The following is a 26431-nucleotide window of genomic DNA, read 5'->3' as shown; positions in this document are numbered from 1 at the left end:
GCACCCAAACCTCTCAAGGTAAGAACACTGAGCTAGTATATATGCACCCAAACCTCTCAAGGTAAGGACACTGAGCTAGTAGATATGCACCCAAACCTATCAAGGTAAGGACACTGAGCTAGTAGATATGCACCGAAACCTCTCAAGGTAAGGACACTGAGCTAGTATATATGCACCCAAACCTCTCAAGGTAAGGACACTGAGCTAGTAGGTATGCAACCAAACCTCTCAAGGTAAGGACACTGAGCTAGTAGATATGCAACCAAACCTCTCAAGGTAAGGACACTGAGACAGTAGATATGCAACCAAACCTCTCAATGTAAACACTTAGCTAGTAGATATGCACCGAAACCTCTCAAGGTAAGGACACTGAGCTAGTATATATGCACCCAAACCTCTCAAGGTAAGGACACTGAGCTAGTAGGTATGCAACCAAACCTCTCAAGGTAAGGACACTGAGCTAGTAGATATGCAACCAAACCTCTCAAGGTAAGGACACTGAGACAGTAGATATGCAACCAAACCTCTCAATGTAAACACTTAGCTAGTAGATATGCACCCAAACCTCTCAAGGTAAGGACACTGAGCTAGTAGATATGCACCCAAACCTCTCAAGGTAAGAACACTGAGCTAGTAGATATGCACCCAAACCTCTCAAGGTAAGAACACTGAACTAGTAGATATGCACCCAAACCTCTCAAGGTAAGAACACTGAGCTAGTAGGTATGCACCCAAACCTCTCAAGGTAAGGACACTGAGACAGTAGATATGCAACCAAACCTCTCCATGTAAACACTTAGCTAGTAGATATGCACCCAAACCTCTCAAGGTAAGGACACTGAGCTAGTATATATGCACCCAAACCTCTCAAGGTAAGGACACTGAGCTAGTAGATATGCACCCAAACCTCTCAAGGTAAGGACACTGAGCTAGTAGATATGCACCCAACCTCTCAAGGTAAGGACACTGAGCTAGTAGGTATGCAACCAAACCTCTCAAGGTAAGGACACTGAGCTAGTAGATATGCAACCAAACCTCTCAAGGTAAACACTGAGCTAGTAGGTATGCAACCAAACCTCTCAATGTAAACACTGAGCTAGTAGATATGCACCCAAACCTCTCAAGGTAAGAACACTGAGCTAGTAGATATGCACCCAAACCTCTCAAGGTAAGGACACTGAGACAGTAGGTATGCAACCAAACCTCTCAATGTAAACACTGAGCTAGTAGATATGCAACCAAACCTCTCAAGGTAAGGACACTGAGACAGTAGATATGCAACCAAACCTCTCAATGTAAACACTGAGCTAGTAGATATGCAACCAAACCTCTCAATGTAAACACTGAGCTAGTAGATATGCAACCAAACCTCTCAATGTAAACACTGAGCTAGTAGATATGCAACCAAACCTCTCAATGTAAACACTGAGCTAGTAGATATGCAACCAAACCTCTCAAAATAAGGACACTGAAATAGTAGATATGCACCCAAAGCTCTCAAGATAAGGACACTGAACTAGTAGATTTGCAACCTAAGCTCCAAAGTTAAGGACACTTCCTCTAGTATATGCACCCTAATACACCCGAGTACACTTAATCTGTTTCCCCAAATGTCCCTGAAAGTCCCCAAATGTCCTCTCTAGAGGTTAGGGTTAGAGTTCAGGGTTTAGGTCAATTCCATTTCAGTCAATTCAGGAAGAAATTCCAATTCCATTCTTTCTCATAGAGAAATTGGAATTAGAACTTCAGTTAACTTCCTAACCCTGCTCACAGGAGGCTGGTTAGGGGAGGACGGCTCCAATTAATGACTGGAATGGGATGAAGGGAATTGTATCATGTGTTTGATGAGCTGGATACCATTCCATTTATTTCATTACAGCCATTACTATGAGCCCATCCTCCCCAATTAAGGTGCCACCAACCTCCTGTGACCCTATGATAGTTATCGTTGCTCCTCTTATAGTGTGCTGCAGTGTTTTTCCATGTCAGCTTGGTTTCTCTTCAGTTTACCGTGTGAGATGGTTATTGCAGTAATTGCATTTGTCATCTACTGCCTCCTTCAATCCCTTTCTCTTTCTATTTTACTCTTGCTTCTCTCTCTCTTTCTCACTCAATCTCTTTTGCTCTCTTTCTCTCTCTGTCGCTCTCTCTCTGTCGCTCTCTCTCTCTCTGTTGCTCTCTCTTTGTTGCTCTCTCTTTGTTGCTCTCTCTTTGTCGCTCTCTCTCTCTGTCGCTTTCTCTCTCTGTCGCTTTCTCTCTCTGTCACTCTCTCTTTGCTGTTCTTTCTTTGTCGCTCTCTTTCTCTCTCTGTCGCTTTCTCTCTCTGTCGCTTTCTCTCTCTGTCACTCTCTCTTTGCTGTTCTTTCTTTGTCGCTCTCTTTCTCTCTCTGTCGCTTTCTCTGTCTGTCGCTTTCTCTGTCTGTCGCTCTGTCTTTGTTGCTCTCTCTTCTCCGGTCGCTCTATCTCTCTGTCGCTCTCTCTCTCTCTCTCTCTCTCTTCTCTCTCTCTCTCTCTCTCTCTCTCTCTCTCTCTCTCTCTCTCTCTCTCTCTCTCTCTCTCTCTCTCTCTCTCTCTCTGTCGCTCTCTCTCTCTCTCTCTCTCTCTCTCTCTCTCTCTCTCTCTCTCTCTCTCTCTCTCTGTCGCTCTCTCTGTCCCAGTTCCATGCTGTGTTTTACTGTGTCTCTGTGGAAGTGTAGGTTTTCTGTTTTCTTAACAGAGTAGAGCTACCTGATGGTCTATCTAGGGCTGTGGGCACAAACTCTTTATAGTCCCGTACCCCTTCAAACATTCAACCTCCAACTGCGTACCCCCTCTAGCACCAGGGTCAGCACACTCTCAAATGTTGTTTTTTGCCATCATTGAAAGCCTGCCACACACATACAATACATTTATTAAAAATGAATGTTTACATACACTTAGGTTGGAGTCATTAATAGGTTTTCAACCACTCCACAAATTTCTTGTTAACAAACTATAGTTTTGGCAAGTCGGTTAGGACATCTACTTTATGCTTGACAGTCATTTTTACAACAATTTTTTACAGGCAGATTATTTCACTTATAATTCACTGTATCACAATTCCAGTGGGTCAGAATTTTACATACACTAAATTGACTGTGCCTTTAAACAGTTTGGAGAATTCCAGAAAATGATGTCATGGCTTTGAAGCTTCTGATAGGCTAATTGACATCATTTGAGTCAATTGGAGGTGACCTGTGGATGTATTTCAAGGCCTACCTTCAAACTCAGTGCCTCTTTGCTTGACATCATGGGAAAATCAAAAGAAATCAGCCAAGACCTCAGAAATAAAATTGTAAACCTTCACAAGTCTGGTTCATCCTTGGGAAAGAATTAAAGGCTGAAAGAAATCATTATTTCTACCATTATCTCTACTATTATTCTAACATTTCACATTTCACATTCTTAAAATAATGTGGTAATCCTATCTGACCCAAGACAGGGAATATTTACTAGGATTAAATGTCAGGAATTGTGAAAAACTGAGTTTAAATGTATTTGGCTATGTAAAATAGTGTATGTAAAATTCTAACTTCAACTGTATATACAGTACAAAATCCATGTGTACGTGTCTGCATATTGCGTATGCTATTGTGTGTGTGTATCCATCGGATGTGCTCGTGGAAGCAGAGCAACTTGTGTTGTCGACAGGTGCAGGTGTAGTACTGCTGGTAGTAGCAGTACTACCAGTAGAGCTGGTATGTGTCTCTATGGACACGGGCCTTACTTTCTTTTTTTTCTATGGACGAGGGCCTTACCTGATTGGAGTAAACTAACAATCCTACCATCCCTAACCAGATTGAAGTAAACTAATGATCCTACCATCCCTAACCTGATTGGAGTAAACTAACGATCCTACCATGCTAACCTGATTGGAGTAAACTAACGATCCTACCATCCTAATCTGATTGGAGTAAACTAACGGACAATAAATATTCTACTGCTACAGCTATTTTAACTCACATCTACAGTACCTGTCGTTAAATAATTATACATATATTTTTAATTTCTTCTTTCTTCAAGTGCTGGATTTTCACCCACAGCGGCCAATCCACCATTCATTCTGATGTTAACTCCAACCCTTCGATGTCCACAGAACAACCCATCTTTCCCAGTATAACGCCATTTTAATATTTCCTTTTGCAATAAATCCCTCCATGTTACGCTGATGTAGAACATTTCTACTGATATTGTACTAAAAAGACTAGAATGATATTTCTCATTGACTGATGGTGGTTTTTCAGATCCCCTAACAATACAGTTTGCAGTTCCATCTGAACCCTGATATTATGACATAACAATCATTCCTGGACCTGACTCCAAAAGCAAGCCACAGGTAGACAGTACCAGAAAATATATTCTATTGACTGTTTCCTCGTGACAGAATCTGCACAAGAATGACTGTTTAATGCCCCACATATTGAGGTTATTTTTGTAGCAAGTATTTTATATAGTAGCTTAAATTTAAATTAATGACTTGATGAGTCAATTGTTGTTTTATATGTCAGTTCATAGACCCGATGCCAAGGTATTGGGACATTTTTTTTTTTTTTACTTCAACTGCCTTGAATTTTATTGGTTGTTTGCGTGTTGATTTCCCCTGTTCCAAGTCTTAATTATGTTGTCGTGATATCCTCCTCCCTAATCAGGATCCATTCATCAGCTCTCTCTCCCCCTATCTCTCCCTCTCTCCCTCTCTCTCCTTCTCTCTCCCTCTCTCTCTCTCTCTCTCTCCCCTCTCTCTCCCTCTCTATCCCTCTCTCCCTCTCTCCCTCTCTCTCCCTCTCTATCCCTCTCTCCCCCTCTCTCTCCCTCTCTATCCCTCTCTCCCTCTCTCTCCCCCTCTCTCTCCCTCTCTCTCTCTCTCTCTCCCTCTCTCTCCCTCTCTATCCCTCTCTCTCTCTCCCCCTCTCTCTCCCTCTCTATCCCTCTCTCTCTCTCTCTCTCTCCTTCTCTCTCCCTTCATCAGCTCCTGCTCTAATAGCCTCTGCTTGTTTGGCAACATATCGATAAGACATCGTATCAACTAGGCTGTTAATGACACAACAGACACACAAACAACAGTACAAATATGTCTACAGTATGTTACTACCCGCAAATCTTGCCCTTTATCTATGTTACTACCCCCACGTCTAGCCCTCTGTCTGTGTTACTACCCACACGCCTGAACCTCTGTCTGTGTTACTACCCCCACGTCTAGCCCTCTGTCTGTGTTAGTACCCCCACTTCTGTCCCTCCGTCTGTGTTAGTACCCCCACGTCTGGCCCTCTGTCTGTGTTACTACCCACACGTCTGAACCTCTGTCTGTGTTAGTACCCCCACTTCTGGCCCTCTGTCTGTGTTACTACCCCTACTTCTGGCTGTTCTTTCTATGTTAGTATCCCCACTTCTGGCCCTCTGTCTGTGTTACTATCCCCAGGTCTGGCCCTCTGTCTGTGTTACTTCCCACACTTCTGGCCCTCTGTCTATGTTACTATCCCCACTTCTGGCCCTCTGTCTACGTTACCATCCCCACATCTGGCCCTCTGTCTATGTTACTATCCCCACTTCTGGCCCTCTGTCTACGTTACTATCCCCACTTCTGGCCCTCTGTCTACGTTACTACCCCCACATCTGGCCCTCTGTCTATGTTACTACCCCCACATCTGGCCCTCTGTCTATGTTACTACCCCCACATCTGGCCCTCTGTCTATGTTACTACCCCCACATCTGGCCCTCTGTCTATGTTACTACCCCCACATCTGGCCCTCTGTCTACGTTACTACCCCCACATCTGGCCCTCTGTCTACGTTACTATCCCCCTTCTGGCCCTCTGTCTACGTTACTACCCCCACATCTGGCCCTCTGTCTACGTTACTACCCCCACATCTGGCCCTCTGTCTATGTTACTAACCCCACATCTGGCCCTCTGTCTATGTTACTACCCCCACATCTGGCCCTCTGTCTATGTTACTACCCCCACATCTGGCCCTCTGTCTATGTTACTACCCCCACATGTCTGGCTGTTCTGTCTGTGTTACTTCCCCCACGTCTGGCTGTTCTGTTTGTTTTACTACCCACACGTCTGGCTGTTCTGTCTGTGTTACTACACCAACTTCTGGCTGTTCTGTCTGTGTTACTACCCCCACTTCTGGCTGTTCTGTCTGTGTTACTACCCACACGTCTGGCTGTTCTGTCTGTGTTTACTACCCCCACTTCTGACCCTCTGTCTGTGTTACTACCCCCACATCTGGCCCTCTGTCTGTGTTACTACCCCCACGTCTGACCCTCTGTCTGTGTTACTTCCCCCACGTCTGGCTGTTCTGTCTGTGTTACTACCACGTCTGGCTGTCCTGTCTATGTTACTTCCCCCCACGTCTGGCTGTTCTGTCTGTTTTACTACCCCCACGTCGGGCCCTCTGTCTATGTTACTACCCCCACGACTGGCTGTTCTGTCTATGTTACTTCCCCCATGTCTGGCTGTCCTGTTATGTTACTACGCCCACGTCTGGCTGGTCTGTTATGTTACTACCCCCCACGTCTGGCTGTTCTGTCTATGTTACTACCCCCCACGCCTGGCTGGTCTGTTATGTCACTACCCCCACGTCTGGCTGTTCTGTCTATGTTACTACCCCACGTCTGGCTGTTCTGTCTATGTTACTACCCCCACGTCTGGCTGTTCTGTCTGTTTTACTACCCACACGTCTGGCTGTTCTGTCTATGTTACTACCCCCACGTCTGGCTGTTCTGTCTGTTTTACTACCCACACGTCTGGCTGTTCTGTCTATGTTACTACCCCCACGTCTGGCTGTTCTGTCTGTTTTACTACCCACACGTCTGGCTGTTCTGTCTATGTTACTACCCCCATGTCTGGATGTTCTGTTATGTTACTACCCCCACGTCTGGATGTTCTATTTATGTTATTACCTCCATGTCTGGTTGTTCTGTCTATGTTACTACCCCCATGTCTGGATGTTCTGTTATGTTACTACCCCCACGTCTGGCTGTTCTATTTATGTTATTACCTCCACGTCTGGCTGTTCTGTCTATGTTACTACCCCCACGTCTGGCTGTTCTATTTATGTTACTACCCCCACGTCTGGCTGTTCTATTTATGTTATTACCCCCACGTCTGGCTGTTCTATTTATGTTACTACCCCCACGTCTGGCTGTTCTATTTATGTTACTACCCCCACGTCTGGCTGTTCTATTTATGTTACTACCCCCATGTCTGGATGTTCTGTTATGTTACTACCCCCACATCTGGCTGTTCTGTCTGTTTTACTACCCCCACGTCTGGCTGTTCTGTCTGTTTTACTACCCCCACGTCTGGCTGTTCTGTCTGTTTTACTACCCCCACGTCTGGCTGTTCTGTCTGTTTTACTACCCCCACGTCTGGCTGTTCTGTCTGTTTTACTACCCCCACGTCTGGCTGTTCTGTCTATGTTACTACCCCCATGTCTGGCTGTTCTGTTATGTTACTACCCCCACATCTGGCTGTTCTGTCTATGTTACTTCCCTCACGCCTGGCTGGTCTGTTATGTTACTACCACATGTCTGGCTGTTCTGTCTATGTTACTAGCCCATGTCTGGCTGTTCTGTTATGTTACTACCCCCACGTCTGGCTGTTCCATTAATGTTACTACCCCCACGTCTGGCTGTTCTATTTATGTTATTACCTCCACGTCTGGCTGTTCTGTCTATGTTACTTCCCTCACGCCTGGCTGGTCTGTTATGTTACTACCCACATGTCTGGCTGTTCTGTCTATGTTACTAGCCCATGTCTGGCTGTTCTGTTATGTTACTACCCCCACGTCTGGCTGTTCCATTTATGTTATTACCTCCACGTCTGGCTGTTCTGTCTATGTTACTTCCCCCATGTCTGGCTGTCCTGTTATGTTACTACGCCCACGTCTGGCTGTTCTGTTATGTTACTACCCCCCACGTCTGGCTGTTCTGTCTATGTTACTACCCCCCACGTCTGGCTGTTCTGTCTATTTTACTACCCCCCACGTCTGGCTGTTCTGTCTATGTTACTACCCCCACGTCTGGCTGTTCTGTCTATGTTACTACCCCCACGTCTGGCTCTCTGTCTATGTTACTACCCCCACGTCTGGCTGTTCTGTCTATGTTACTACCCCCACGTCTGGCTCTCTGTCTATGTTACTACCCCCACGTCTGGCTGTTCTGTCTATGTTACTACCCCCACATCTGGCTGTTCTGTCTGTTATACTACCCCCACGTCTGGCTGTGCTGTCTATGTTACTACCCCCACATCTGGCTGTTCTGTCTGTTTTACTACCCCCACGTCTGGCCCTCTGTCTATGTTACTACCCCCACGTCTGGCTGTTCTGTCTATGTTACTTCCCCCATGTCTGGCTGTCCTGTTATGTTACTACGCCCACATCTAATATAAAAATATATATGCCATTTAGCAGACGCTTTTATCCAAAGCGACTTACAGTCATGTGTGCATACATTCTACGTATGGGTGGTCCCCGGGATTGAACCCACTACCCTGGCGTTACAAGCGCCATGCTCTACCAACTGAGCTACACATCTGGCTGGTCTGTTATGTTACTACCCCCCACGTCTGGCTGTTCTGTCTATGTTACTACCCCCACGTCTGGCTGTTCTGTCTATGTTACTACCCCCACATCTGGCTGTTCTGTCTGTTTTACTACCCACACGTCTGGCCCTCTGTCTATGTTACTACCCCCACGTCTGGCTGTTCTGTCTATGTTACTTCCCCCATGTCTGGCTGTCCTGTTATGTTACTACGCCCACATCTGGCTGGTCTGTTATGTTACTACCCCCCACGTCTGGCTGTTCTGTCTATGTTACTACCCCCACTTCTGGCCCTCTGTCTGTGTTACTACCCCCACGTCTGGCTGTTCTGTCTATGTTACTACCCCCACGTCTGGCCCTCTGTCTATGTTATACTACCCCCACGTCTGGCTGTTCTGTCTATGTTACTTCCCCCATGTCTGGCTGTCCTGTTATGTTACTACGCCCACATCTGGCTGGTCTGTTATGTTACTACCCCCCACGTCTGGCTGTTCTGTCTATGTTACTACCCCACGTCTGGCTGTTCTGTCTATGTTACTACCACCCACGCCTGGCTGGTCTGTTATGTTACTACCCCCACGTCTGGCTGTTCTGTCTATGTTACTACCCCCACGTCTGGCTGTTCTGTCTGTTTTACTACCCACACGTCTGGCTGTTCTGTCTATGTTACTACCCACATGTCTGACTGTTCTGTCTATGTTACTACCCCCATGTCTGGCTGTTCTGTCTGTGTTACTTCCCCCCACGTCTGTCTGTCCTGTCTATGTTACTTCCCCCCACGTCTGGCTGTCCTGTCTATGTTACTACCCCACGTCTGGCCCTCTGTCTATGTTACTACCCCCACGTCTGGCTGTTCTGTCTATGTTGCTACCTCCAGGTCTGGCCCTCTGTCTATGTTACTACCCCCACGTCTGGCCCTCTGTCTGTGTTACTACCCTCACGTCTGGCTGTTCTGTCTATGTTACTACCCCCACGTCTGGCCCTCTGTCTATGTTTCTACCCCCATGTCTGGATGTTCTGTTATGTAACTACCCTCACGCCTGGCTGTTCTGTTATGTTACTACCCACACGTCTGGCTGTTCTGTCTATGTTACTACCCCAACGTCTGGATGTTCTGTTATGTTACTACCCCCACGTCTGGCTGTTCTGTCTATGTTACTACCCCCACGTCTGGCTGTTCTGTCTATGTTACTACCCCCAAGTCTGGCTGTTCTATTTATGTTACTACCCCCACGTCTGGCTGTTCTGTTATGTTACTACCCCCACGCCTGTCTGTTCTGTCTATGTTACTACCCCCACGTCTGGCTGTTCTATTATGTTACTACGCCCACGCCTGGCTGGTCTGTTATGTTACTACCCCCACATCTGGCTGTTCTGTCTATGTTACTACCTCCCACGTCTGGCTGTTCTGTCTATGTTACTACCCCCATGTCTGGCTGTTCTGTTATGTTACTACCCACACGTCTGGCTGTTCTGTCTGTTTTACTACCCCCACGTCTGGCTGTTCTGTCTATGTTACTAGCCCCATGTCTGGCTGTTCTGTTATGTTTCTACCCACACGTCTGGCTGTTCTGTCTATGTTACTACCCTCATGTCTGGCTGTTCTGTCTATGTTACTACCCACACGTCTGGCTGTTCTGTCTATGTTACTACCCTCATGTCTGGCTGTTTTGTTATGTTACTACCTCCACGTCTGGCTGTTCTGTCTGTTTTACTTCCCCCATGTCTGGCTGTTCTGTCTATGTTACTACCCCCACGCATGGCTGGTCTGTTATGTTACTACCCCCACGTCTGGCTGTTCTGTCTATGTTACTACCCCCACGTCTGGCTGTTCTGTCTATGTTACTACCCCCACGTCTGGCTGTTCTGTCTATGTTACTACCCTCATGTCTGGCTGTTCTGTCTATGTTACTACCCCCACGTCTGGCTGTTCTGTTATGTTACTACCACGTCTGGCTGTCCTGTCTATGTTTCTACCCCTACGTCTGGCTGTTCTGTCTATGTTACTACCCCCCACGTCTGTCTGTTCTGTCTATGTTTCTACCCCCACGTCTGGCTGTTCTGTCTAGGTTTCTACCCCTACATCTGTCTGTTCTGTTTGTGTTACTACCCTCTGTGTCTGGCTGTTCTGTCTATGTTACTACCCCCCACGTCTGGCTGTTCTGTCTATGTTTCTACCCCCACGTCTGCCTGTTCTGTCTAGGTTTCTACCACTACATCTGTCTGTTCTGTTTGTGTTACTACCCTCTGTGTCTGGCTGTTCTGTCTATGTTACTACCCCCCACGTCTGGCTGTTCTGTCTATGTTTCTACCCCCACGTCTGGCTGTTCTGTCTAGGTTTCTACCCCTACATCTGTCTGTTCTGTTTGTGTTACTACCCTCTGTGTCTGGCTGTTCTGTCTATGTTACTACCCCCACGTCTGGCTGTTCTGTCTAGGTTTCTACCCCTACATCTGTCTGTTCTGTTTGTGTTACTACCCTCTGTGTCTGGCTGTTCTGTCTATGTTACTACCCCCACATCTGGCTGTTCTGCCTATGTTACAAGCCCTACGTCTGGCTGTTCTGTCTGTGTCCATGTTTCTGTCTCTTTGTCGCTCTGTCTCTCTGACTGTCTGTCTCTCTCTCACACCCTTCTTTCTCCTCCTCCTCTCTCTTGTTCATCTCTATCACTCTCTTACCCCCTCTCCTCTCCTCATCTCTATTTCCCTCTCCCTCTCCCTCCTGGGTCTATCATTGAGTACACCTCCATATTTAATGTGTGTTTGTTCTCTGCTCCAGAGAGGGTAGTGGTCCTAAATGGTTGGAGTCCCTGTGTAGGGCAGCACCTTGCGTTACCATTCTGTGTGTGTGTGTGTGTGTGTGTGTGTGTGTGTGTGTGTGTGTGTGTGTGTGTGTGTGTGTGTGTGTGTGTGTGTGTGTGTGTGTGTGTGTGTGTGTGTGTGTGTGTGTGTGTGTGTGTGTGTGTGTGTGTGTGTGTGTGTGTGTGTGTGTGTGTGTGTGTGTGTGTGTGTGTGTGTGTGTGTGTGTGTGTGTGTGTGTGTGTGTGTGTGTGTGTGTGTGTGTGTGTGTGTGTGTGTGTGTGTGTGTGCGTGTGTGTGCACTTCTGTTCCATTCTGTTCTGTTCTTTTACTCAGAGCTTAATGCATTTATCTACAGCTCCATGTGTTGTTTTGTTTTCTCTGTAACTTGTTTTTCTTTTGTCACTGGTTTCCAGAGATCCCTACTTCTCAGAGTGACACAGGAGGAAGTGGAGTGAGTCCTTCACTTCATGTTGCAGTTTATATTTCAGTCACTACACACACAGGTTTCTCTACCTTCTGGATCAGTGTGTGTGTAACCTTATTTGAGATGCAGTGTTTCTGTCTTTTTGACTCTCTGTCTCACCTTTTCTCGCTCTCTGTCTCACCTTTTCTCTCTCTCTTTTCTCTCTCTCTCTTTTTCTCTCTCTCTCCTTTTCTCTCTTTTTCTCTCTCTCCTTTTCGCTCTCTCTGTCTCCCTCTCTCTTTTCTCTCTCTTTTCTCTCTCTGTCTCCTTTTCTCTCTCTCTCCTTTTCTTTCTCTCTCCTTTTCTTTCTCTCTCCTTTTCTCTATCTGTCTCCTTTTCTCTCTCTCTGTCTCTCCCCTCTGACTCTCTTACAACATGTGGTTGTGATGAGTAGCAGGTCATTGCAGTTGATGATTCTCTCTCTCACCCTCTCTCTTTTTCTCTCCCTTTCAATTCAATTCAATTCAAGGGGCTTTATTGGCATGGGAAACATGTGTTAACATGGTCTGCAGGTCAGTCTACCAACGGCTCCATGGGGGAGGTGTCTATCTATCTCTCCTTCTCTCTCTCTCTCTCTCTCTGACCAGGTCAGTCTACCAACGGCTCCATAGGGGAGGTGTCTATCTATCTCTCCTTCTCTCTCTCTGACGGTAATGTTGTATTGTTGGTCTGCAGGTCAGTCTACCGACAGCTCCGTGGGGGAGGTGTCCATGCAAGTGGATCTTATCTCTCACCCTGGCACCGGAGAACACAAAGTCAACGTGAAGGGTGAGACACACACAGACAAGCACTCACACATGCCATTCCTGTACACAAACACACAGAGGAGGAAAGCTGAAACTGTGAAACAATTCAACCTCACTTTACCGGCGGTTAAAACCTTATTTTACAGAACACTAGTCAGACAGAGACAGAGACCGGCGGTTAAAACCTTATTTTACAGAACACTAGTCAGACAGAGACCAGCTGGTTAAACCTTATTTTACAGAACACTGGTCAGACAGAGACCAGCTGGTTAAACCTTATTTTACAGAACACTAGTCAGACAGAGACCAGCTGGTTAAACCTTATTTTACAGAACACTAGTCAGTCAGAGACCAGCTGGTTAAACCTTATTTTACAGAACACTAGTCAGACAGAGACCAGCTGGTTAAACCTTATTTTACAGAACACTAGTCAGTCAGAGACCAGCTGGTTAAACCTTATTTTACAGAACACTAGTCAGACAGAGACCAGCTGGTTAAACCTTATTTTACAGAACACTAGTCAGACAGAGACCAGCTGGTTAAACCTTATTTTACAGAACACTAGTCAGTCAGAGACCAGCTGGTTAAACCTTATTTTACAGAACACTAGTCAGTCAGAGACCAGCGGTTTAAACCTTATTTTACAGAACACTAGTCAGTCAGAGACCAGCGGTTTAAACCTTATTTTACATAACACTAGTCAGTCAGAGACCAGCTGGTTAAACCTTATTTTACAGAACACTAGTCAGTCAGAGACCAGCTGGTTAAAACCTTATTTTACAGAACACTAGTCAGACAGAGACCAGCTGGTTAAACCTTATTTTACAGAACACTAGTCAGACAGAGACCAGCTGGTTAAACCTTATTTTACAGAACACTAGTCAGTCAGAGACCAGCTGGTTAAACCTTATTTTACAGAACACTAGTCAGACAGAGACCAGCGGTTTAACTTCTTAAGGACGTGGTACCGAGGTGGGAACCACAATCAGCGGAAATGTTAAAGAGCGCCACCTATAGAGGTTGATAAAACTCAAACTTTCATTAAAATTTACATACAATATACTGAATTAAAGCTACACTTGTTGTGAATCTATCCACCAAGTCAGATTTGTAAAATGCTTTTCGGCGAAAGCATGAGAAGCTATTATCTGATACCATGCACCCACAAAATACTGCAACGTCACCTAACACGACAGATTTTGCGTTAGCCGGCGCAAACCAAAAACGTGGAAATAAAATATAAAACATTCATTACCTTTGACGAGCTTCTTTCTTGGCACTCCTAGATGTCCCATAAACATCATTTAGGGTCTTTTTTCGATTAAATCGGTCCATATATAGCCTAGATATTGATCTAAGAATACTGTGTGATAAACGGAAAAAAATAGCGTTTCATAACGTAACGTCATTTTTTTAAATTCAAAAAGTAGAAGATAAACTTTCACAAAACACTTCGAAATACTTTTGTAATGCAACGTTAGGTATTAGTACACGTTAATAAGCGATAAAATTCATCAGGAGGCGATGTAAATTCATTAGCTGTCCATGTCCAAAACATGTCCGAAGAGAGCTCGATCAAAACATCCGGTAAATGACAAGACTCTAGACAACGTGTGGAAGCTGTAGGCACTGCAACCTCGGCCTACTTTAATTCGGTTCACTTTGAACAATTCCTTGAAGTCGTGGATGGATATTTTTTTCAATTTTCAGTGATCATATTTTCATGCACTTTTCGATGAAACGCACGTTCTGTTATAGTCACAGCCGTGATTTAACCAGTTTTAGAAATGGCTGAGTGTTTTCTATCCACACATACTAATCATATGCATATACTATATTCCTGGCATGAATAGCAGGGCGCTGAAATGTTGCGCGATTTTTAACAAAAAGCTGCGAAAAGCTGCTTGAATTCTCAACTTCTTTAAACCTTATTTTACAGAACATTAGTCAGTCAGAGACCAGCGGTTTAAACCCTATTTTACAGAACACTAGTCAGTCAGAGACCAGCGGTTTAAACCTTATTTTACAGAACACTAGTCAGTCAACTATTTCAAAATTGGGCTGCCTGTGTAAATGCAGCCTGAGTGACTCACATTCAATGACCAGTAGTTTAAGAACAAGTGTTTTATTTAAAAGTACATGGACCAGTGATTTTAGAACAAGTATCCTATTTCAGTATGCATAGTGGATGGATATGGGTGGGTGAGTGGGTGGATCAATGTGTGCATGGATGGATGATTTGATTGACTGATTGATTGACTGACTGATTGATTGACTGATTTTTTTATATGTCTGTCATTTCTCTCCAGTGGTGGGGGTCAACAACCTAAGCTGGCAGACCAATGCCATGTTCCGACCGTTCGTGGAGGTGAATGCGGTTGGGCCGCACCTCACCGACAAGAAACGCAAGTTCACCACCAAGACCAAGAACAACAATTGGTCACCAAAGTACAATGAAACATTCCAATAGTAAGTCTGCTTTATTGTCTAAAGTAAGTATGGTTTATTGTCCGAAGTATGTCTGCTTTATTGTCTAAATTAAGTCTGGTTCATTGTCCAAAGAAAGTCTGGTTTATTGTCTAAAGTAAGTCTGGTTTATTGTCTAAAGTAAGTCTGGTTTATTGTCTAACGTAAGTCTGGTTTATTGTCCAAAGTAAGTCTGGTTACTTGTCTAAATTAAGTCTTGTTTATTTTCTAAAGGTCTGGTTTATTATCTAAAGTAAGTCTGCTTTATTGACAAAGTCTGGTTTAATGTCTAAAGGTCTGGTTTATTGTCAAAGTAAGTCTGGTTTATTGTCTGACGTACAATAAACATTCTGGTAGTAAGTCTGGTTTATTGTCAAAAGGTCTGGTTTATTGTTTGGAGTAAGTCTGCTATATTGTCAAAGTAAGTCTGGTTAGTTGTCTGATGTATAATTAAACATTCTGATAGTAAGTCTGGTTTTGTAACGGTATTCAGAGGTGGAAGAAGGATCGGACCAAAGCGCAGCGTGGTAAGTGTTCATGATATAATATTTAATGAAACGAACTGAACACTGAAATACAAAACAATAAAGTGAACGAACGAAAACCGAAACCGTGTGGGTGTCTGTCCGCGGTGGTGGCTCTGGCACGGGACGTGGACCCCACTTCACCATAGTTTTTTGCACCTCTTAGCCCACCTCCGTGGCCTCTTTAGAGTGGCTACCCTCACCGCCGACCTTGGACTGGGGACTCACGCCACGTGTCCTAAATGGACGGGAGACTCCGGCAGCGCCGGACAGGCGGGAGACTCCGGCTACGCCGGAAGGGCGATTCTGGCTTCGCATGGCTGACTGAGGGCTCTGGCGGCTCATGGGTGAATGACGGCTCTGGCGGCTCCTGGTTGATTGACGGCTCTGGCGGCTCCTGGCTAACTGACGGCTCTAGCGGCTCCTGGCTGACTGACGGCTCTGGCAGCTCATGGCTGGCTGACGGCTCTGGCGGCTCCTGGCTGACTGGCGGCTCCTGACTGACTGGCGGCTCTGGCGGCTCTTGGCTGACTGGCGGCTCCTGGCTGACTGGCGGATCCTGGCTGAGGCTCTGGCGGCTCAGGACAACCTGGCGGTTCTGGCGGCTCAGGACAGACTGGTGGCTCTGGCGGCTCAGAAAAGACTGGCGGCTCTGGCGGCTCAGGACAGACTGGCGGCTCAGGACAGACGGGAGACTCTGGCGGCTCAGGACAGACGGGAGACTCTGACGACGCTGGACAGGTGGGAGCACCTGTAGGGAGGAGACGGAGAGACAGGCTGGTGTGGGGGGCTGCCACCGGAGGGCTGGTGTGTGGAGGTGGCACTGGATAGACCGGACCGTGAAGGCGCACTGGAACTCTTGAGCACCGAGCCTGCCCAACCTGACCTGGTTGAATGCTCCCCGTAGCCAGGCCAGTGCGGCGAGGTGGAATAGCCCGCACTGGGCTGTGCTGGCGAACCGGGGACACCATGTGTAAGGCTGGTGCCATGCACGCCGGTCCGAGGAGACCCACTAGAGACCAGATGCGCAGAGCCGGCTTCATGGCACCTGGCTTGATGCCCACTCTAGCCCAGCCGATATGGGGAGCTGGGATGTAGCGCACCGGGCTAAGCACACGTACTGGGGACACCGTGCGCTCCACCGCATAACACAGTGCCTGACCAGTACGACGCCCTCTCTCTCCACGGTAAGCATGGGGAGTTGGTGCAGGTCTCCTATCTGCCTTCGCCACACTCCCCATGTGCCTCCCCACAATTTATTTTTGGGGCTGCCTCTCGGGCTTCCAGCCGTGCTGCCGTGCTGCCTCCTCATACCGGCGCCTCTCTGCTTTCTCTGCCTCCAGCTCTGCTTTGGGGCGGTGATATTCCCCTGGCTGTGCCCAGGGTTCTTTGCCTTCCAGAATCTCCTCCCATGTCCAGTTCTCCAAATATAGCTGCCTCAGCTGCTGCTGCTCGTTAACACGCTGCTTGGTCCTTTGTTGGTGGGTGTTTCTGTAACAGATGTCGTCTGGAGATAGAGAGGAGGACCAAAGCGCAGCGTCGTAAGTGTTCATGATGTAATATTTAATGAAACGAACTGAACACTGAAATACAAAACAATAAAGTGAACGAACGAAAACCAAAACAATACCGTGTGGACCAAACACTCGGAAAACAAGCACCCACAAACCAAAAGTGAAACTCAGGCTACCTAAGTATGATTCTCAATCAGGGACAACAATTGACAGCTGCCTCTGATTGAGAACCATACTAGGCCGAACTCAAAAACCAACATAGAAAAACCAACATAGACTGCCCACCCCTACTCACGCCCTGACCATACTAAAACAAAGACAAAAACAAAGGAACTAAGGTCAGAACGTGACAGGTTTATTGTCTAAGCTAACAACCTAATCCTGTGTTTTGGCTTCAGTAATGTGTGTCTTGGTTGTGCCAAGAGTGTTGCTCCTCCAGTTGTATAGTATTTGCTACATAGTGGGAATGTAGACACCTGCAGTGCTCACTGTCAAAACGTTTGGAAAAGGTTACAAATTAAACTAGAAACACTTTTATCCAGCATGATAGCAGAAGGTAATGAGATGATGAAGTGCTTTTAAAAATGAAAAAAAGAGACATTTCAGTTATTTGAATAGTGAGAATAGAGGGAGGGCTGCGATAGATCATTCACCCTATCTATGCAGCTGTACCACTGTATGTCTGATATTGAGCCAGCTGCATTTAAAGCACAATGTAGAGCCATGTTGACTCCAATGCTTCCCAAAGTTGTGTCAAGTTGGCTTGATGTCCTATGGGTGATAGACCATTGTTGATACACACCGGAAACTGTTGAAAACCCCAGCAGCGTTGCAGTTCTTGACACACTCAAACCAGTGCCACCTACTACCATACCCAATTCAAAGGCACTTAATTATGTTGTCTTGCCCATTGGCACATACACAAGCCATGTCTCAATAAGGCTTAAAAATCCTTATTTAACCTATCTCTTCTCTTCCCCTTCATCTACACTGATCAAAGTGGATTTAACAGGTGACATCAATAAGGGATCATAGCTTTCACCTGGTCAGTCTATGTCATGGAAAGAGCAGGTGTTTTCTGTTTTGTACACTCAGGGTATAATGCCCTGGTCAAAAGTAGTCCACTACATAGGGAATGGGGTGCCATTTGGGATGCAGCCAGGGTTTGACTATCAGCTGCATCCAATCCTCTCACTGTGTTTATGATAGTGAGCCAGATGTCTGTGAAGTGCAGTCAGAGAGAGAATGATCATCTGTAGTGCCTACTTGGTCTCTGGTGTTCTTTTAATGTTAGTGTCCACTGACCAAGATCAATGTCAACGCGAACACAGTCTGCAAATACATACACTTTTTCATTGCACCAAAGAAAACAACTGATGGACAACAATACAGATAAAAACACATTTAAAACATCTGATAGACAACAATACAGATACAAACACATTTAAAATCACATCTATGTTAGTTTTTCTATGATTTGCTATTTCTGTGTTTGGCCTGGTATGTGTGTCTTTTCGGTTGTTTCTCTTTGTTATTTTTGTTATTTCCGTGTTCTTTTGATTAAATATTGACACATAGCATGCTGCACCTTGGTCCTCCTCTTCTCCTTCATACGACGACCGTTACAGAATCACCCACCACCAAAGGACCAAGCAGCGTGGTAAGGAGCAGCACTATCTGGAGGAATAGAGAGGTGGTCGGTCGACCCAGTGAGAGTGCCGGAGCCCGCCAGGGATTCTCTGGAACAATGTGAGGGATACCGTAGAATGGAGTTGGCACGGCGGTCAAGGAAGCCTGAGAGGCAGCCCCAAAAATGCATTGGGGGGGGTGGCACACGGGGAGTGTGGCTAAGTCAGGTAGGAGACCTGAGCCAACTCCCTGTGCTTACCGTGGAGAGAGGTGGACTGGGCAGGCACTGTGTTATGCCGTGAGGCGCACGTTGTCCCCGGTGCGCAGGCATAGCCCGGTGCGGTACATAGCAGCGACTCGTATCGCCCGGGCTAGAGTGGGCATCGAGCCAGGTGCCATGAAGCCGGCTCAGCGCATCTGGTCTCCAATGCGTCTCCTCGGGCCGGGGTACATGGCACCAGCCCTATGCGTGGTGTCCCCGGTTCGCCAGCACAGCCCAGTGCAGGCTATTCCACCTCGCCGCACTGGCCTGGCTACGGGGAGCATTCAGCCAGGTAGGGTTGAGCCTCCCGTCAGTCAGGACCGTCAGTCAGGAGCTGCCAGAGCTGCCCGTCAGTCAGGAGCTGCCGGAGCCGCCCATCAGTCAGGAGCTCCCAGAGCTGCCCATCAGTCAGGACAGTCAGTCAGGAGCTGCCAGAGCCGCCTGTCAGTCAGGAGCTGCCCGGAGCCGCCTGTCAGTCCTGAGCTGCCTGAGCCGCCCGTCAGTCCTGAGCTGCCGGAGCCGCCCGTCAGTCCTGAGCTGCCAGAGCCGCCCGTCAGTCCTGAGCTGCTGGAGCCGCCCATCAGTCCTGAGTTACCGGAGCCGCACGTCAGTCAGGAACTGCCGGAGCCACCCGTCAGTCAGGACCGTCAGTCCTTAGCTGCCGGAGCCGCCCATCAGTCCTTAGCTGCCGGAACCGCCCATCAGTCCTGAGCTGCCGGAGCCGCCCATCAGTCCTTAGCTGCCTGGGCCGCCCGTCAGTCAGGAGCTGCCGTAGCCGCCCATCAGTCCTGAGCTGCCGGAGCCGCCCATCAGTCCTTAGCTGCCTGGGCCGCCCGTCAGTCAGGAGCTGCCAGAGCCGCCCATCAGTCCTTAGCTGCCGGGGCCGCCCATCAGTCCTTAGCTGCCGGAGCCGCCCATCAGTCTTGAGCTGCTGGGGCCACCCATCAGTCCTTAGCTGCCGGAGCCACCCATCAGTCCTTAGCTGCCGGGGCCGCCCATCAGTCCTTAGCTGCCGGAGCCGCCCATCAGTCCTGAGCTGCCGGAGCCGCCCATCAGTCCTGAGCTGCCGGAGCCGCCCATCAGTCCTGAGCTGCCGGAGCCGCCCATCAGTCCTTAGCTGCCGGAGCCGCATATCAGTCCTTAGCTGCCGGGGCCGCCCATCAGTCCTTAGCTGCCAGAGCCGCCCATCAGTCCTGAGCTGCCGGAGCCGCCCATCAGTCCTGAGCTGCCGGAGCCGCCCATCAGTCCTGAGCTGCCGGGGCCGCCCATCAGTCCTTAGCTGCCGGAGCCGCCCATCAGTCCTGAGCTGCCGGGGCCGCCCATCAGTCCTTAGCTGCCGGAGCCGCCCATCAGTCCTGAGCTGCCGGAGCCGCCCATCAGTCCTGAGCTGCCGGAGCCGCCCATCAGTCCTTAGCTGCCGGGGCCGCCCATCAGTCCTGAGCTGCCGGAGCCGCCCATCAGTCCTTAGCTGCCGGGGCCGCCCATCAGTCCTGAGCTGCCGGAGCCGCCCATCAGTCCTTAGCTGCCGGGGCCGCCCATCAGTCCTTAGCTGCCGGAGCCACCCATCAGTCCTTAGCTGCCGGGGCCGCCCATCAGTCCTTAGCTGCCGGAGCCGCCCATCAGTCCTGAGCTGCCGGAGCCGCCCATCAGTCCTGAGCTGCCGGAGCCGCCCATCAGTCCTGAGCTGCCGGAGCCGCCCATCAGTCCTTAGCTGCCGGAGCCGCATATCAGTCCTTAGCTGCCGGGGCCGCCCATCAGTCCTTAGCTGCCAGAGCCGCCCATCAGTCCTGAGCTGCCGGAGCCGCCCATCAGTCCTGAGCTGCCGGAGCCGCCCATCAGTCCTGAGCTGCCGGGGCCGCCCATCAGTCCTTAGCTGCCGGAGCCGCCCATCAGTCCTGAGCTGCCGGGGCCGCCCATCAGTCCTTAGCTGCCGGAGCCGCCCATCAGTCCTGAGCTGCCGGAGCCGCCCATCAGTCCTGAGCTGCCGGAGCCGCCCATCAGTCCTTAGCTGCCGGGGCCGCCCATCAGTCCTGAGCTGCCGGAGCCGCCCATCAGTCCTTAGCTGCCGGGGCCGCCCATCAGTCCTGAGCTGCCGGAGCCGCCCATCAGTCCTTAGCTGCCGGGGCCGCCCATCAGTCCTTAGCTGCCGGAGCAGCCCATCAGTCCTGAGCTGCCGGGGCCGCCCATCAGTCCTTAGCTGCCGGAGCCGCCCATCAGTCCTGAGCTGCCGTAGCCGCCCGTCAGTCAGGACCGTCACTCAGGAGCTGCCGTAGCCGCCCGTCAGTCAGGAGCTTCCGGAGCCGCCGTGGCTAGGGTCCCCAGTCCGAGGTCGGCGGCGAGGGTCGCCGCTCTAAAGAGGCCACGGAGGCGGACTAAGAGGTGTACAGGAACTATGGTGGAGTGGGGTCCACGACCTTAGTTCTTTTGTTATGTCTTTGTTTTAGTATGGTCAGGGCGTGAGTTGGGTGGGTTGTCTATGTTAGTTTTATGTTAGGCAGCTGTCAATTGTTGTCCCTGATTGAGAACCATATTTAGGGAGCCTGTTTTCTATTGTGTTTCGTTGGTGATTGTTTTCTGTTGTGTGTCTGCACCAGCCAGAACTGTTTTCGGTTGTTTCTCTTTGTTATTTTTGTTATTTCCGTGTTCATTTTAATAAATATGGACACATACCACGCTGCACCTTGGTCCTCCTCTTCTCCTTCATACGACGACCGTTACAAAATTTCCCTTAATGTAATCCAGCTTTCTTAATTGTCTTTGACAGAGGAACCCACATTCACAAAAAAAATCATTAAATTGACATGAAATAACATCATGATCAACATAGGTCTTATTTCCAACAATACATTGAGATGAGATCATTGTAGAAGCTTCTTTCTTTTCAGACGGTTGATGAATTTCCAAGTTGACTTGGAATTTCTTAGTAAAATGTCTTCCTTCTTGATGCACTCTGTGCGTGTGCGTGCGTGTGTTTCACAAGCATGCTTTTGTGTGCTTTTGTTTGAAGCTTCAGAAGCCATTAGTAGTCTGTGGATAATTAGGTAGGTTCCTAAAGAAAAGGTTTGCTTAGAAATAATGGCCGCTCTGAACACAGACGTTTAACTCTGTTGCAAAACGTGATTGAATTGTCCCTCATTTCATTAAGTCACAACAATGAAACGTCTCCTGTCATAGAGATGTCACCGAGCCAGCCCCCCACCTACAAATTCTACATATTATCATACTCATTATTATACATCCTGCTACGGGACAAAGCCATCTGACCTCTTGTGAAATGCTATGTCCTCATTGATATTAGCCTTTGTACATAGGGAGAGTGGCTTGTGTGTTTGTGCGTGGTTTCTGTACGTGTGTGTTTGTATGTTTGTGTGCGGTTTCTGTGCGTCTGTGTTTGTGTTTGTTTGTGTGTGGTTTCTGTGTGTTTGTGTATATTTGTGCGTGGTTTCTGTACGTGTGTGTTTGTATGTTTGTGTGTGGTTCTGTGTGTTTGTGTATGTTTGTGTGCGGTTTCTGTGAGTCTGTGTTTGTGAATGTTTGTGTGTGGTTTCTGTGTGTTTGTGTATGTTTGTGTGTGGTTTCTGTGCGTCTGTGTTTGTGTGGTTTCTGTGTGTTTGTGTATGTTTGTGTGTGGTTTGTGTGTGTGGTTTCTGTGTGTCTGTGTTTGTGTATGTTTGTGTGTGGTTTCTGTGTGTTTGTGTATATTTGTGTTTTTCTGTGTGTTTGTGTATGTTTGTGTGTGGTTTGTGTGTGTGGTTTCTGTGCATCTGTGTTTGTGTGTGGTTTCTATGTGTTTGTGTTTGTGTGTGGTTTCTGTGCGTGTATGTTTTGTGTGTGGTTTCTGTGCGTGTGTTGTGTATATGGTTTCTGTGCCTCTGTGTTTGTTTTTCTGTGTGTTTGTGTATGTTTGTGTGTGGTTTGTGTGTGTGGTTTCTGTGCATATGTGTTTGTGTGTGGTTTCTATGTGGGTGTGTGTGTTTGTGTCTGGTTTCTGTGTGTGTATGTGTTTGTGTGTGTGTGTGTGTGTGTGTGTGTTTCTGTGTGTGTGTGTGTGTGTTTGTGTGTGTGTGTGTGTGTGTGTTTGTGTGTGTGTTTCTGTGTGTGTGTGTGTGTGTGTGTGTGTGTGTGTGTGTGTGTGTGTGTGTGTGTGTGTGTGTTTTTGTGTGTTTGTGTGTGGTTTCTGTGTGTCTGTGTTTGTGTGGTTTCTGTGTGTTTGTGTGTGGTTTCTGTGTGTGTGTGGTTTATCTGTGTGTGTGTGTTTGTGTGTGTGTGTGTTTGTGTGGTTTCTGTGCGTGTGTGTTTGTGTGGTTTCTGTGTGTTTGTGTATGTTTGTGTGTGGTTTGTGTGTGTGGTTTCTGTTTGTCTGTGTTTGTGTATGTTTGTGTGTGGTTTCTGTGTGTTTGTGTATATTTGTGTGTGGTTTCTGTGTGTTTGTGTATGTTTGTGTGTGGTTTGTGTGTGGTTTCTGTGCATCTGTGTTTGTGTGTGGTTTCTATGTGGGTGTGTGTGTTTGTGTGTGGTTTCTGTGCGTGTATGTGTTTGTGTGTGGTTTCTGTGCGTGTGTGTGTTTGTGTGTGGTTTCTGTGCCTCTGTGTTTGTGTGGTTTCTGTGTGTTTGTGTATGTTTGTGTGTGGTTTGTGTGTGTGGTTTCTGTGCATATGTGTTTGTGTGTGTGTTTCTGTGTGTGTGTGTGTGTTTGTGTCTGGTTTCTGTGTGTGTGTGTGTGTGTGTGTGTGTGTGTGTGTGTGTGTGTGTGTGTGTGTGTGTGTGTGTGTGTGTGTGTGTGTGTGTGTGTGTGTGTGTGTGTGTGTGTGTGTGTGTGTGTGTGTGTGTGTGTGTGTGTGTGTGTGTGTTTTTTGTGTGTTTTGTGTGGGTTTCTGTGCGTCTGTGTTTGTGTGGTTTCTGTGTGTTTGTGTGTGGTTTCTGTGTGTGTGTGGTTTATATGTATGTGTGTTTGTGTGTGTGTGTTTGTGTGTGGTTTCTGTGTGTGTGTGTGTGTGTGTGTGTGTGTGTGTGTGTGTGTGTGTGTGTGTGTGTGTGTGTGTGTGTGTGTGTGTGTGTGTGTGTGTGTGTGTGTGTGTGTGTGTGTGTGTGTGTGTGTGTGTGTGTGTGTGTGTGTGTGTGTGTGTGGTTTCTGTGCGTGTGTTTGTTTGTGTGTGGTTTCTGTGCGTGTTTGTGTGTGGTTTCTGTGTGTGTGTGTTTGTGCGTGGTTTCTGTGTGTGTGTGTGTGTGTGTGTTTGTGTTTGTGTGTGGTTTCTGTGCGTGTGTGTGTTTGTGTCGTTTCTGTGCATGTTTGTTTGTGGTTTCTGTGTGTATGTGTTTGTGTGTGGTTTCTGTGTGTATGTGTTTGTGTGTGGTTTCTGTGCGTCTGTGTTTGTGTGGTTTCTGTGTGTTTGTGTATGTTTGTGTGTGGTTTGTGTGTGTGGTTTCTGTGTGTCTGTGTATGTTTGTGTGTGGTTTGTGTGTGTGGTTTCTGTGCATATGTGTTTGTGTGTGGTTTCTATGTGGGTGTGTGTGTTTGTGTCTGGTTTCTGTGTGTGTGTGTGTGTGTGTGTGTGTGTGTGTGTGTGTGTGTGTGTGTGTGTGTGTGTGTGTGTGTGTGTGTGTGTGTGTGTGTGTGTGTGTGTGTGTGTGTGTGTGTGTGTGTTGTTTTTGTGTGTTTGTGTGTGGTTTCTGTGCGTCTGTGTTTGTGTGGTTTCTGTGTGTTTGTGTGTGGTTTCTGTGTGTGTGTGGTTTATATGTATGTGTGTTTGTGTGTGTGTGTTTGTGTGTGGTTTCTGTGTGTGTGTGTGTGTGTGTGTGTGTGTGTGTGTGTGTGTGTGTGTGTGTGTGTGTGTGTGTGTGTGTGTGTGTGTGTGTGTGTGTGTGTGTGTGTGTGTGTGTGTGTGTGTGTGTGTGTGTGTGTGTGTGTGTGTGTGTGTGTGTGTGTGTGTGGTTTCTGTGCGTGTGTTTGTTTGTGTGTGGTTTCTGTGCGTGTTTGTGTGTGGTTTCTGTGTGTGTGTGTTTGTGCGTGGTTTCTGTGTGTGTGTGTGTGTGTGTGTGTGTTTGTGTTTGTGTGTGGTTTCTGTGCGTGTGTGTGTTTGTGTCGTTTCTGTGCATGTTTGTTTGTGGTTTCTGTGTGTATGTGTTTGTGTGTGGTTTCTGTGTGTATGTGTTTGTGTGTGGTTTCTGTGCGTCTGTGTTTGTGTGGTTTCTGTGTGTTTGTGTATGTTTGTGTGTGGTTTGTGTGTGTGGTTTCTGTGTGTCTGTGTTTGTGTATGTTTGTGTGTGGTTTCTGTGTGTTTGTGTATATTTGTGTGTGGTTTCTGTGTGTTTGTGTATGTTTGTGTGTGGTTTGTGTGTGTGGTTTCTGTGCATCTGTGTTTGTGTGTGGTTTCTATGTGGGTGTGTGTGTTTGTGTGTGGTTTCTGTGCGTGTATGTGTTTGTGTGTGGTTTCTGTGCGTGTGTGTGTTTGTGTGTGGTTTCTGTGCCTCTGTGTTTGTGTGGTTTCTGTGTGTTTGTGTATGTTTGTGTGTGGTTTGTGTGTGTGTGGTTTCTGTGCATATGTGTTTGTGTGTGGTTTCTATGTGGGTGTGTGTGTTTGTGTCTGGTTTCTGTGTGTGTGTGTGTGTGTGTGTGTGTGTGTGTGTGTGTGTGTGTGTGTGTGTGTGTGTGTGTGTGTGTGTGTGTGTGTGTGTGTGTGTGTGTGTGTGTGTGTGTGTGTGTGTGTGTGTGTGTGTGTGTGTGTGTGTTTGTGTGTGGTTTCTGTGCGTCTGTGTTTGTGTGGTTTCTGTGTGTTTGTGTGTGGTTTCTGTGTGTGTGTGGTTTATCTGTGTGTGTGTTTGTGTGTGTGTTTTGTGTGTGGTTTCTGTGCGTGTGTGTTTGTGTGGTTTCTGTGTGTTTGTGTATGTTTGTGTGTGGTTTGTGTGTGTGGTTTCTGTTTGTCTGTGTTTGTGTATGTTTGTGTGTGGTTTCTGTGTGTTTGTGTATATTTGTGTGTGGTTTCTGTGTGTTTGTGTATGTTTGTGTGTGGTTTGTGTGTGTGGTTTCTGTGCATCTGTGTTTGTGTGTGGTTTCTATGTGGGTGTGTGTGTTTGTGTGTGGTTTCTGTGCGTGTATGTGTTTGTGTGTGGTTTCTGTGCGTGTGTGTGTTTGTGTGTGGTTTCTGTGCCTCTGTGTTTGTGTGGTTTCTGTGTGTTTGTGTATGTTTGTGTGTGGTTTGTGTGTGTGGTTTCTGTGCATATGTGTTTGTGTGTGGTTTCTATGTGGGTGTGTGTGTTTGTGTCTGGTTTCTGTGTGTGTGTGTGTGTGTGTGTGTGTGTGTGTGTGTGTGTGTGTGTGTGTGTGTGTGTGTGTGTGTGTGTGTGTGTGTGTGTGTGTGTGTGTGTGTGTGTGTGTGTGTGTGTGTGTGTGTGTGTGTGTGTGTGTGTGTGTGTGTGTGTGTGTGTTTGTGTGTGGTTTCTGTGCGTCTGTGTTTGTGTGGT

The 26431-nt window shown here is 47.5% G+C and overlaps 1 protein-coding gene across 2 annotated transcripts in view; it reads left to right on the top strand.

Moving 5' to 3' along the window:
* The window catches only part of LOC124033552 (protein unc-13 homolog C), a 265043-nt gene that overhangs the window by 227905 nt on the left and 10707 nt on the right, over window positions 1-26431 (top strand). For both annotated transcript variants that reach the window (XM_046345590.1, XM_046345588.1), the window contains 2 exons: window positions 12505-12597; window positions 14885-15044. In XM_046345590.1, coding sequence (XP_046201546.1) covers window positions 12505-12597; window positions 14885-15044 — 253 coding nt within the window. The remainder of the gene's footprint in view (window positions 1-12504; window positions 12598-14884; window positions 15045-26431) is intronic.

This window comes from Oncorhynchus gorbuscha, linkage group LG04 (genome assembly GCF_021184085.1).
Source record: "Oncorhynchus gorbuscha isolate QuinsamMale2020 ecotype Even-year linkage group LG04, OgorEven_v1.0, whole genome shotgun sequence".
NCBI classification, from domain to species: Eukaryota; Metazoa; Chordata; class Actinopteri; order Salmoniformes; family Salmonidae; genus Oncorhynchus; species Oncorhynchus gorbuscha.
Note: the sequence above shows the minus strand (reverse complement) of the source record. Positions and strands in the feature narration are given on the sequence as shown.